Genomic DNA, 13,913 nt, shown 5'->3' with positions numbered 1-13,913 from the left:
GCAATGTTAGATCTCATGGAATACAGGGAGAACTAGCCGTTTGGATACAGAATTGGCTCAAAGGTAGAAGACAGAGGGTGGTGGTGGAGGGTCGTTTTTCAGACTGGAGGCCTGTGACCAGTGGAGTGCCACAAGGATCGGTGCTGGGCCCTCTACTTTTTGTCATTTACATAAATGGTTTGGATGCGAACATAGGAGGTACAGTTAGTAAGTTTGCAAATGACACCAAAATTGGAGGTGTAGTGGACAACAAAGAGGGTTAACTCGGATTACAACAGGATCTGGACCAGGTGGGCCAATGGGCTGAGAAGTGGCAGATGGAGTTTAATTCAGATAAATGCGAGTTGCTGCATTTTGGGAAATCAAATCTTAGCAGGACTTACACACTTAATGGTAAGGTCCTCGGGAGCATTGCTGAACAAAGAGACTTTGGAGTGCAGATTCATAGCTCCTTGAAATTGAAGTCATAGGTAGATAGGATAGCGAAGAAGGCGTTTGGTATGCTTTCATTTATTGGTCAGAGTATTGAGTACAGGAGTTGGGAGGTCATGTTGTGGCTGTACAGGACATTGATCAGGCCACTGTTGGAATATTGCGTGCAATTCTGGTCTCCATCCTATTGGAAAGATGTTGTGAAACTTGAGAGGGTCTAGAAAAGATTTACAAGGATATTATCAGGATTTGAGCTATGGGGAGAGGCTGAACAGGCTGGGACTGTTTTCCCTGGAGCGTTGGAGGCTGAGGGGTGACCTTATAGAGGTTTACAAAATTATGAGGGGTATGGATAGGGTAAATAGGCAAAGTCTTTTCCCTGGGGTCAGGGAGTCCAGATCTAGAGGGCAATGGTTTAGTGTGAGAGGGGAAAGATATAAAAGACATCTAAGGGGCAACTTTTTCACACTGAAGGTGGTATGTGTATGGAATGAGCTGCCAGAGGATGTGGTGGAGGCTGGTACAATTGCAACATTTAAGAGGCAGTTGGATGGGTATATGAATAGGAAGGGTTTGGCGGGATATGGGCCGGATGCTGGCAGGTGGGACTAGATTGGGTTGGGATATCTGGTTGGCATGGATGGGTTGGACCGAAGGGTCTGTTTCCATGCTGTACATCTCTATGACTCAGTGTAGAATTCATCTTCTATGTTGCCATGGGTTCAATAAATACATGGTGTACTGTCAATTCCTCCTTTGCTCTCTATTTATTTTGTCATTTAGATTCTTCTAAGCACCCCAATTTCACAGGCACTGACAGCAGAGCTCATTGCCCAGTAAGTGGCAGGCCCACTTAACTTGCTCATTATTCATAGCTTCACAGATTGCCTTCATGTCAACCTCACTGCATGTCCACTCCACTCATTGTCCTTTTTTCTATTTTTGCCAATATTTACATGAAAATAGTCTGATAAATGCTGCCGACTTGTGTATACACTTCTTCATACAGACTTCATTTCTGGAGTAATTGCATGTGCAGTGCCCCAGAGTGACCTTTCTCCTATTCTTTTAGTGGGATCTGTCAGTGGAGAAGGAAAGCTTTTCTTACAATATCCCACTGCTGAGGCCCGCCATATTAGATCTCCTTGAGTCCTGATTGGTAGAGGTTCAGATTACTCTTTCCTAACTTTGGATGGTAAGAGATTCACATTTTAATCAATTGATGTTGTGACTCAGAAATAAAAGCAGCAGTTGCTGGAAAAGCTCAGCAGATCTGGCAGCATCTGTGAAGAGAAATCAGAAGTTAACATTTCTGGTTCAGTGACCCTTCCTCAGAACTGGAGTTCTGGAAACCCGAAACTTTAACTCTGATTTCTATTCACAGATACTGCCCAGACATCTGAGCTTTTCCAACAACTGCTGCTTTTATTTCTGATTTACAGTATCCACAGTTCTTTCAGTTAATATAGTGATTCTTCTGTTTTGTTATGAAGGTTTATACAGCATTATTATTATTTGAGAATTGTGGATCTGAAGGAGAGGAAAATAGATATTACTTTTCAGTTCTATCAATGTCCTGTCTTGAAAAAGTTAGAAAGGTATCTTGGACAGTACTTACAGGAAATCACATGATTTCAGCTATTTGACCAGAAAACTACTTGGGAGACAGTTGTTCAGGTGTTTGCTGACCTGAGTGTGACAAACATCAGAAGAGGGACAAGGAGCCAGAAGTGAGTTGATATATGGTGAAGAGGCCCGTAACAGCAGAGGTGCTGTTAATCACAATCTCCAAGCAGTCAGGGCTGGGGAGAAATCCTGAGGTACTCAGAAAAAACTGTTCCAGAAACAGAAAACTGTTGAAATATCAGGGGTGAATGATATCCTACAAACTCAAGGCATGCGTTTACCATATTAAGCATTACTGAACAGAATTACCAGTTTATTTGAATGGCCTTCTGGAGAGATGTTAACAGCATCAAGTGAATGAACAGAAATGTTTTCAAAAGAGAACTGGTATCAGCTGTAACAACTGAACAAAAAGTTTTAGCAGAGGGAAAAAAGGCAATTCTTCGCTGAGGTTTGAGTGTCGGTAAGGGTTCTGTTGGGTTAAAAGAGACTTTTATTTTCTGTCTGATGATTGTAATATGATTGTTCCAATAATTCTTACTTTTTTTGTGTAATAAAGTTTTTTTATTGTTGAAAGTACACTGGCAGCCTCTTGTGAATACGTTCAGTGACTGATTTCCATGATGAAGAAAAAGAGAAAGAAAACTGATTGTCCATCAAGCTACTTTCAATTTGGGATATGATTAGTCTTATATCAGTTAGGATAATAACAGTTCACAGGGTCTAGTCAGTCATATTTTAACCCAACAATACCTTTACCCAGTGTAACCTCATATGATCATCACCTTGCGTCGTAATAATTTACAAAGTCTAGTCAGTCTTATGTTAGTAATCTTTCCATTAGAGATATTTATGCTACCCTGTAAGAATAGTGTCCTGGTATAAAGGAGATCATAGTAGTTCGATTGTAATTAGAGAAAACTTTCAGCTTGATCAAATAGGCCTCAGCTCTTCACGGGCCTAATCCTGGGTCTGTGCATCTCATACTCTTGGCCCAGACCCTAGCTTCACAGGCACAAAACACCACGGTGATTTTATTTGCTGTCAGTAACGACCAATCTTAATATTGGTTCATTTTCTCTTTTCCCATTAGTTTTTGTTTTTGTTCAGTACTTTGCCCCCCATCCCTTGATTTATAGCCAGTTTAGAAAGTGTGTTAGGATTTACCGAACCACGGGAGAACCAGCGATAATGTCACTGGACTAATAATCCAGAGACCCCAGTTAATGTTCTGAAGAGATGGGCTGACGTTCCACCACACAGCAGACAGTGAAGTTTCAATTGAATAAAAATCTGGAATAAAAAGCTTAACGGTGGCAATTGTCATAACACGTTATCTGGCTCAGTAGTGTGCTTCAGGTAAAGTAATCTGATTTCCTTACCTGGTGACTCCAGACCCACGGGTTGACTCTTAACTCTGGGCAGTTAGGGATGGACAATAACTACTGACCTGGCCAACAATGCTCATATCAGATGAATGAATAAAATAAAACCACGAGAGACTGGAACCTAGCGATGCAGTTTGCAATCCATGGCACAGTGGTTAGCACTGCTGCCTCACAGCACCAGAGACCCGGGTTCAATTCCCGCCTGAGGCGACTGACTGTGTGGAGTTTGCACATTCTCCCCGTGTCTGTGTGAGTTTCCTCCCACAGTCCAGAGATGTGCGGGTCAGGTGAATTGGCCAGGCTAAATTGCCCATAGTGTTCGGTAAGGGGTAAATGTAGGGGTATGGATGGATTGCGCTTCAGCGGGTTGGTGTGAACTTGTTGGGCCGAAGGGCCTGTTTCCACACTGTAAGTCATCTAATCTAATCCCTATTGGCTGAGTCAGGCTGGTTTGTGTGACACTAGGGAGCTGTTAATGAGTCAGTGTTCAACATAACAAGCTATAAAAATAACCTTTTGGTCCATCTGACCACTCAGTACAACTGTTTTTGCATTCATCGGAATACATCAGAATCCTGAAGAAGACAACAAAAGCAGCAAAATCAGAAAGGCTGATTGACAAACAACAACCTGTGTGGCTTTTCATGTGATTAAACTTTAATTTAAGATGCTTCAGAGAAGCATTTTAAAACAAAATACATCATTGAGGCTTGAAAGGACCTATTCAGACAGGTGACCAAAAACCAACTTGAAGAGAATGAGAGTGGAAAGGAGCAAAGGAAGTATATTCCAAAGATTAAGGCCATGAATCTGAAGGCACATCCATCAATTAGGGGTGGCATGGTGGCTCAGTGGTTAGCACCAGCTGCCTCGTAGTGCCAGGGTCCCAGGTTTGATTCCAGCCTTGGGTGACTGTCTGTGGAGTTTGCACATTCTCTCTGTTTCTGTGTGAGTTTACTCCGGATGCTCTGGTTTCCTCCCACATTCCAAAGATGTGCAGGTCAGGCGAATTGGCCATGTTAAATTGTCCATAGTGTTAGGTGCATTAGCTAGAGGAGGGTGGGTTACTCTTCAGAGGGTTGGTGTGGACTTTTTGGGCTGAACGGCCTGTTTCCACACTGTAGGGAATCTGATCTAATCTAACCTATGGTGGATGCTAAGAAGTCAGAATTAGAGGAACACGGATTGCTTGGAGGATTGTGGAGCTGGAGAAGATCAGAGATCAGGAGGGGATGAGGCCACAAGGCTTTGAAAAATGGGTGAAAAATTTAAAGTCAAGTCTTTGCAGACTAGGAGCTCATTTCATATGAAAAGCATTCATTGAGTAGAGGAGGAGCCAGTCTGCCTTTCTACGTGGGGCTATTTCCACTCCTCAGTCCAGTATCAATACAGATCTCTCTTTTGTAGATCAGCTCTTTGCCAGGTGGAAATCAGTTATTCTTTTTCCAAACATGGCTTCATTTCAATCAGTCAACCTGCACATTAAGACACAACTGGAGCAGACAAGATTTAAACCAGAAACTTCTGACCTTTAGGGACTGATACACTACCATTGTGGCACCAGATTAGGGAAACCAGTTCTTATTTATTTGTTTCAAATCACTGCTGAGTTAACAAATCTCCCAATTAAATAAGTTATAAACTCATTGGTCTGAGTCAGGTTGGTCTGTGTGATAGCAGTGGGGCTTTATCCTATCAGGGACAATAACAGAAATCCAAAAAGACCCCAGTGAAGAGAACCAAGGGATGGAGCTAAATCAATGTAGTGTTCATGGGAAGTAATGCATCCAGCCCCCATTAGGGTAACCAGTTTTTTTTTATTTAGACCTCACAGATTCTTTTTATTAATCAGCTTGTTCAGATGTGTTATGACATACTTCTGGAGTAGATGGGGTTTGAATCCAGTCCTTCTGGCTCTGAGGCAGGGGCATTGCCAGGAAATCAGAACATAAGAACATAAGAAATAAGAGCAGGAGTGGGCCATTGAGCCTGCTCTGCCATTCAGTAAGATTGTGGCTGATCTTTTTGTGGACTCAGCTCCACTTACCCACCCTCTCACAGTAACCCTTAATTCTTTTACTGTTCAAAAAACAATCTTTGCCTTAAAAACAGTCAATGAGGAAGCCTCAGTGGCTTCACTGAGTAGAGAATTCCACAGATTCACAACCCTCTGAGTGAAGACGTTCTTCCTCTACTCAGTCCTAAATCTGCTCCCCTTTATTCTGAGGCTATGCCCTCTAGTTCTAGTTTCACCCACCAGTGGAAACAACCTCCCTGCTTCTATCTTATCTATTCTCTTCATAACTTTATATGTTTCAGAAGATCCATCTTCTAAATTCTAATGTGTCTCGTCCTAGTCTGCTAAATCTCTCCTCATAAGCCAACCCTCTCAGGTCTAGAGTCAATCTGGTAAACCTCCTCAGCACCCCCTCCAGTGCCAGTACATCCTTTCTCAAGTAAGAAGACCAAAATTGCACACAGTACCCCAGGTGTGGCCTCACCAGCACCCTACACGACTGCAGCATAGCCTCCCTGTTTTTAAATCTGTCCCTTTAGCAATGAAGGAATATATTCCATTTGCCTTCTTAGTTACCGGCTGCACCTACAAATGTTTTGTGGTTCATGCACAACGATGCCCAGGTCCCTCTGCATTGCAGCATGCTGCAATCTTTCACTGCATCTGCAGTGCGTGTAAAGAAATGGGTTCCACTTGTGTTTGGTTCAGTATTGGCCATAAAAAGGTGACCAGCTCCTTTGAGTTTCAATTGGAAATGCTCAACAGTAAACTTCTCATTGTGGATGGGCGACCCACCAATGGCACTGAGCTTTGTGAGGTCATCACCCTGGCACAGGAAGCTGGAATGATTTGGTTGAGTGTCAGGTTCTTGTGACCATACCCCTTCTCACCAGTGCCCAACGTATGGAAATTTTCTGCAGCAGTCTTCAATTCATATGAGCTGCTGTTTACCGCTTCTGGGACAAGCACATATCCATACTCGATTCCCTCAACATTTGCAACTTTAGGTCAGTGAGCACAGGGGAAGAGGGACCAAGACTTGGTGCCAGTTTAGATGCAGGCAGCAGTTGTGGGGAAAGCATGTCTGGGAAATATCGTCCTGATGTCCTTCATTATTCAAAATTTGTCCAGGAGACCAGTTGGTCTCAGATTAACGTTACCCGGTATCTATTATATATAAGCTGACCTTGCACAGAAATAGGACCAGCTCTCACTTACCAAATCATAGAATCCTGACAGTGTGGAAGCAGGCCAAACAACCTTTCAAGTCCACACTGACCCTCCAAAGAACATCCCACCTAGACCCACCACCCCCTACCATATCACCTGCATTTCCCATGACTCACCCACCAAACCTGCACAATCCTGATGACGGGCGAATACACGAAATGTCCACTCTCCGGCTTCTCAGCTGCTGCCTGACCTGCTGTGCTTTTCCAGCGCCACACTTCTTGACACTGTCCTAGGATGGCCAATTCACCTAACCTGCACAACTTTGGACTGTGGGATGAAACCGGAGCACCCAAAGGAAACCCACACGGACACGGGGAGAATGTGCAAACTCCACACAGACAGTCACCCCAGGATGGAATCGAACCCGGGTTCCTGGTGCTGTGAGCCGTCGTGCCAGCCCAGAGTTCCCTGTTCGGCCATTTACTCACTTGGGATGGTATCACCTCCTGTGTCTAAGATTATTCTAAATTTGGGTAAAATGATGTTGTGGACAGTTAATTCCATTGAGAATCTAATGATGTCTGTGTCGATAAGTGCAATCTTCTTGGAGATCCTCTCCACTTTAAGCCAACAGTTTGCGGTGTCGATGGTCGTCATGATTTGGAGATGCCGGTGTTGGACTGGGGTGTACAAAGTTAAAAATCCCACAATACCAGGTTATAGTCCAATAGGTTTATTTGGAAGAATGTGACTTTTAAAAAAAGGTTCTGGGATTTACACATGAAAGAACTGAAACCTACATGGTCATTCTGAATGATGAGAGACTTAAACAATCAGGTCTTTTTCAATATATAATTTCAGTTACATCACACTGTAAATTTTTGCTATAAATTCTTAGAATCTTATACTCTACAAACACCTGATGAAGGAGCAGTGCTCCGAAAGCTAGTGCTTCCAAATAAACCTGTTGGACTATAACCTGGTGTTATGTACACCTCAGTCCAACACCGGCACCTCCAAATCAGAGATAAGGAAGGATATGGTGATCGAGTTTACCCGAAAACAGTCAGGATGAGCGTTGTGTGGAGTGATGCAAGGAAATTGGAACTGAATACAATTTTCTAATGGAAGCCCGACACCTCGCTCATTGATGAGACTTAGTGGGGCTAGGCTTCCATTGGAAGTGGGGTACTGCGTTAACATGCTCCTTGATGTCCCTGCACTGTCTGTCTTTAATCTCAGATTTCCTGCAACACATTCCTGTCTCTAAATCAGTGAATTGCAACCCACTGGACAAAGCTGTCAGTTGGGAAGGTTTTGAGTGACAATTTGGTGCGTTGGGCACAGACACTCTTAAATTTGTTTTAGTGCTTCTCTATTTCTTGTCTCTGAACCAAATTGAAAAACACTTGTGCAACTGCAGAATCAAATCAGGCCCCAGACACTGTCCATTTCTGAATTGCTTTCCTAATTAACTCCAGTCAGACAAGATTGGCAATAAAATTTTCCGCGATATATTTAGCCCTTGGCGTCCTGCACAGGTTTGTTGCACCAAGGTAGAAAATACGGTTTGCAATTATTTATAAACTACTTCTCTTCGATTAAGATAATACTTTGTCTTGTTTACCACAGAAAATGGCTTTAAACGTCACAAGCCGTCAGTTTGTTAATGAGGCTGTGAGGAGGTGGAAGTACTTGTCACGGCAAGTGTTTCAAAAGTGAATTAAACTCAGTTTAAATTCTACAGCTCTAACCTGCCGTAGGCTTTCGTAGGAAGTTCTTAATAAAGTATTATGCAGCTAATGTTAGTCTTTCTGAACTTGCCCCTCAATGAATTTTCCTCCTTGAGCAAGTTCATAAAACTGGTACTAAGTAACTGCACTCATTCAACACTCTGAAAAGTATTTTACAATGGGGCGTGCAGGAGATAAGGCACTTGGATTTCCTCCTCTGTGTTTTCATTCAAATCTGACCCAGACTGAGGTAAGGGACGTGCTTTTTATTCTGTTGGCCCTATGCCCCCAGCTCAGTTTGAGGTGGTAGTGAGAGGAAATGGCATGATCTATTCCAGACAACTCCAAGTTCACAGGGGGAAGTTGGGTTCTTCAACCCTGAATGGAAGTGATTAATGGCAACTTCCCAAGACTTATCTGTGAAGGTAAATAATGCGTAAACTTGCAACCATGACAACCATCAAGGAATATACATTGGAGATGTACAAATGAGCAAATTCCTCATCTCTGGAACCCTTCTGGGGACCAGACTGGACTTGGAGGGGAACTTACAGTCGGTGGTGTTTTCATCTGCCTTCTGTAGTTGAGATTGTGAATGGATCAAATGTTGAATCCAGTGGATAAGGGAAAATTTAGGCTGCTTTGACCTGGATGGTATTTTGAGTGTTGTTGGAGCTGCCCTCATGCAGATGAATGGAGAGTATTCCATCACCCTCTATCATGTACCTTGTGGATGGTGAACAGACTCTGGGGAGTCAGGGGATAAGTTGCTTACTAAAGAATATCCAGCTTCTGCCTTAGAATCTTTTACTGTTGGCAATCCTATTGACTACACCACGGAGATTTCAAAACAGTTGCTTTCTGAGCCTATTGGCCAGATTTTGGACATTGAGATTCAGTAGTCATGAATTTGAAATCATCGCATATTTCTCAGACATAAATGTGCTGGAAAGGTTTGTGGGGATTGGTTGAGCCTTAATGATCCAATAGAGTCTCTGATGCTCCTCATTTTCTTCAATGCACCAATATGTCATGAAGCACAGTTATTAACTTTTCAGTCGATGGGCTCAATGACACTCAACCAGGCTGATCGATTTTGTTTTGGTAAACTATATTTTTTAGATTTGAACATTGATTTGCATGTTTTGCTGAAAGGGAAGAAAGAGTTCCTTGTTGGAAGTCCAAATCCGGGCTCACAGTTTCATAATAAGGAGGGATACCACTGAGATTGAAAATGAGGAGAGAGTTTCTTACTCAGAGGGTTGGGGAGCTTTGGTATTCCCTAACACAGGCTCAGTCTTTGAGTATATTTAGAGTAGTGATTGATTTCTGATTACTAATGGCAGGTAGGGGTGTGTAGGGTGCGGTGAGTAAAAAGCATTAAATCAATCAGCCGTGATCATATTGAATGGTGTGACAGACTTGATGGACTGATTGGCCTACTCATGTTTGTGTGATCGTATGTTTTACTTCCTGCTTACATCCATTGCATATGCTGTAAGCATTAATGTTATGGTATAGCTGCAGAAATAATGTTTCATGTACAAACATTGTGACTTGGGGAGGGTTGGTGGCGGTGATTGGAGAGAATTGAGTCTGGTGCAAGACCAAGAAGGACTTGCTGATGATTGCTCCAGGGGTTTGATTATTGATTTGATGTCTGTCTGCCTCCCAAGGTTCCCGGCTACAGACAGGAGCGAGTGGAGAAGGGCTTGACATTGTTTGGCCAGCTGATCAACAACAAAATCTTCTTATTGACCTTCATTCGGACGCTGGAGTCCCAGCGAAGTTTCTCCATGAGGGACCGAGGGAACGTGGCTTCACTAATCATGACCGTCCTTCAGACGAAACTGGAGTACGCCACCGACGTGCTGAAGCAGCTGCTCTCTGACCTTATTGACAAAAACCTGGAAAGCAAAAACCACCCCAAACTTCTGCTGAGGAGGTAAGACTTTCCGGCTTTGTTTTCTTAGGTATCATTCGCAAATCAGGCTGATCAGGTCTTGGTTGATAATTGACACCTCTTATGAGGAGGGATCTATTATTGACGGAGGCAACATGTTCAGATACCAAGGGGTACAAGGTACAGAGTGAAGAAGCAAGCAGAACATGTTGAAGAGATAGAGAGAGCTTTGCTGAAAATGCAAGCAAGTGAAGTTGTGAAGGGATAGACTTGGACCTCTTCCAGCCAGTTCAAAAAAAAATGTTCAGGTAATGTTGCATGTGCAAATCTTTCAGCAGATGCCTTGCTTCCTGCCAGCAATAACTGTGATCCAGATCAAAAGGTGTCTCCTCTTCCTTGCATATGAGGCAGAGTTTCACTGAAAAAAAAATTGACAGTTACAAGCCATCTGAGGCATGAAATTCACCTGCACTATGAAACCCCCGTACAACTTTGCTCAGCTCCGTTCCCTGCCAGCTTGTGTGGCACACATCCTTGAGATGAGTACCCATGCCAGTGGGATAGTGTGTACTGGAAGACAATGAGAGGACTTGACCCTGGGGTCATGAAATCCCACCAGAGGAGGCAGTGCCAGGGTACCCACCTTGCTGTGGGCAGGTCTAGGCCACAAATTCGGACAATGCTTTGAGTGGAAAATGAGCATTATGCTTCAAGGTGGGTCCTGCACTGGAACTACCTAAAACACTGGGCCCTCGAATTGCCAATCAGCTCATTGTAAAGAGATGTTGTGATTGAAAGGGGTCTAGGAATCCTCCGTAGTGTTTTTGGAGCTTGGGCAGTGAGTTCCTGTATTCAACAGTGTGTGTTGCTGCATCATCATTGACCTGTCCCTACTGTGACTGCAACAGGTATAATGACAGCAGGAACAGTGCCCCTGGATCTGAGGCAAATTAGAGAGGTAGAATAGAGGCTGCGAGGAGGGCATACGCTGCAGTGACAGCCTCTCTCAGCTTGGAACTGGACCACGCCTCCATCCGTGCGCTTAGCTGTGACTGAGAGGTGTCTGTCAGATTAGGCAATGCGTCTAGAGTACCCATTCAATGTAACATTGCATTCTCTTTGTACACTGCCCAATGAGGTCCTCATCTACCTTCTCTGGAGTAGAATTTTTGTTCCACCTCACCCTCTGCTGCACTGGCACATGTGCCATCCTTTACCCTGACCTGGCTGAAGCCTGCTCTTGCCTCATGCTTCACTATGTGGTGATCCCAACTGTACCTTCACCTCCAAGTTACATGCAGTGCCGGTATCTGGGTGGCTGAGGCATCCAGATGGGTATATGAATAGGAAGGGTTTAGAGGGATATGGGCCAAATGCTGGCAAAATGGGACTAGATTAGGTTAGGATATCTGGTCAGCATGGGCGAGTTGGACCGAAGGGTCTGTTTCTGTGCTGTACCTCTCTATGACTCTACGACTGTTAAAAGGACCTCTTTGTCAGTGCTGTGTACTTGTTTCCCATCAGACCATAGAGCTGGCCAGGAGTCTGAAAGCAGCAATCTGGAAGGAAAGGTTTCTGGGCATGAGGGAACTGAGAAGCAAGAGGTCCTGGGGTCACACTGTCAGCAGCTTGATGCCAGGTAGCAGGATGGGGAGGAGCTGGGAACTGGAAAAGAACACGTGACAGGAAGATTCTGCCATCCTCAAAACTCTCAATGACATTGGAGAGTAAGGGTGTGTGGAGGGGAGTGAGAGGTAGAGGGAGTGAGAGGTAGAGGGAGTGAGAGGTAGAGGGAGTGAGAGACGGAGGGGGTGAGAGACGGAGGGGGTGAGAGACGGAGGGGGTGAGAGACGGAGGGAGTGAGAGACGGAGGGAGTGAGAGACGGAAGGGAGTGAGAGACGGAAGGGAGTGAGAAATGGAAGGGAGTGAGAGACGGAGGGGAGTGAGAGACGGAGGGGAGTGAGAGACGGAGGGGAGTGAGAGACGGAAGGGTGAGAGACGGAAGGAGTGAGAGGTAGAGGGAGTGAGAGGTGGGGGGGTGAGAGACGGAGGGAGTGAGAGACGGAGGGAGTGAGAGACGGAGGGAGTGAGAGACGGAGGGAGTGAGAAATGGAAGGGTGAGAGGTGGAGGGGGTGAGAGATGGAGGGGGTGAGAGGTGGAGGGAGTGAGAGGTGGAGGGAGTGAGAGGTGGAGGGGAGTGAGAGGTGGAGGGGAGTGAGAGACGGAGGGGGTGAGAGACGGAGGGGGTGAGAGACGGAGGGGGTGAGAGACGGAGGGGGTGAGAGACGGAGGGAGTGAGAGACGGAGGGAGTGAGAGACGGAAGGGAGTGAGAGACGGAGGGAGTGAGAAATGGAAGGGAGTGAGAGACGGAGGGGAGTGAGAGACGGAGGGGAGTGAGAGACGGAGGGGAGTGAGAGACGGAAGGGTGAGAGACGGAAGGAGTGAGAGGTAGAGGGAGTGAGAGGTGGGGGGGTGAGAGACGGAGGGAGTGAGAGACGGAGGGAGTGAGAGACGGAGGGAGTGAGAGACGGAGGGAGTGAGAAATGGAAGGGTGAGAGGTGGAGGGGGTGAGAGATGGAGGGGGTGAGAGGTGGAGGGAGTGAGAGGTGGAGGGAGTGAGAGGTGGAGGGGAGTGAGAGGTGGAGGGGAGTGAGAGACGGAGGGAGTGAGAGACGGAGGGAGTGAGAAACGGAGGGAGTGAGAGACGGAGGGAGTGAGAGACGGAGGGAGTGAGAAATGGAAGGGTGAGAGGTGGAGGGGGTGAGAGATGGAGGGGGTGAGAGATGGAGGGGAGTGAGAGGTGGAGGGAGTGAGAGGTGGAGGGGAGTGAGAGACGGAGGGGAGTGAGAGACGGAGGGAGTGAGAGACGGAGGGAGTGAGAGACGGAGGGAGTGAGAGACGGAAGGGTGAGAGGTGGAGGGGAGTGAGAGGTGGGAGGAGTGAGAGGTGGGAGGAGTGAGAGGTGGAAGGAGTGAGAGGTGGAGGGGAGTGAGAGATGGAGGGAGTGAGAGGCGGAGGGAGTGAGAGGCGGAGGGAGTGAGAGGCGGAGGGAGTGAGAGGCGGAGGGAGAGAGGTGGAGGGGTGAGAGATCAAGGGAGTGAGCAATGGAGGGGGTGAGAGATGGAGAAAGTGAGAGTTAGAGAGGGTGAGAGACGGAGGGGAGTGAGAGATGGAGGGGAGTGAGAGACGGAGGGAGTGAGAGACGGAGGGGAGTGAGAGACGGAGGGGAGTGAGAGACGGAGGGGAGTGAGAGACGGAGGGGAGTGAGAGGTGGAGGGGAGTGAGAGGTGGAGGGGAGTGAGAGATGGAGGGAGTGAGAGGTGGAGGGAGTGAGAGGCGGAGGGAGTGAGAGACGGAGGTAGAGAGGTGGAGGGGGTGAGCAATGGAGGGGGTGAGAGATGGAGAAAGTGAGAGTTAGAGAGGGTGAGAGATGGAGGGGAGTGAGAGATGGAGGGGAGTGAGAGTTAGAGAGGGTGAGAGACGGAGGGGAGTGAGAGATGGAGGGGAGTGAGAGTTAGAGAGGGTGAGAGATGGAGGGGAGTGAGAGATGGAGGGGAGTGAGAGGTGGAGGGGGGTAAGAGGTGGAGGGGAGTGAGAGGTGGAGGGGAGAGAGATGGAGGGAGTGAGCAATGGAGGGG

At 46.3% G+C, this 13,913-nt stretch overlaps 1 protein-coding gene across 1 annotated transcript in view; it reads left to right on the top strand.

Moving 5' to 3' along the window:
- Positions 1-13,913, top strand: part of plxna4 (plexin A4) — a 630,201-nt gene that overhangs the window by 536,532 nt on the left and 79,756 nt on the right. Inside the window, exon 22 of the mRNA XM_060842703.1 lies at positions 10,046-10,314. Coding sequence (XP_060698686.1) covers positions 10,046-10,314 — 269 coding nt within the window. The remainder of the gene's footprint in view (positions 1-10,045; positions 10,315-13,913) is intronic.

The sequence above is a fragment of the Hemiscyllium ocellatum genome, chromosome 23 (genome assembly GCF_020745735.1).
Source record: "Hemiscyllium ocellatum isolate sHemOce1 chromosome 23, sHemOce1.pat.X.cur, whole genome shotgun sequence".
Lineage (NCBI taxonomy): Eukaryota > Metazoa > Chordata > Chondrichthyes > Orectolobiformes > Hemiscylliidae > Hemiscyllium > Hemiscyllium ocellatum.
This window is presented reverse-complemented; position numbering and strand designations above follow the sequence as displayed.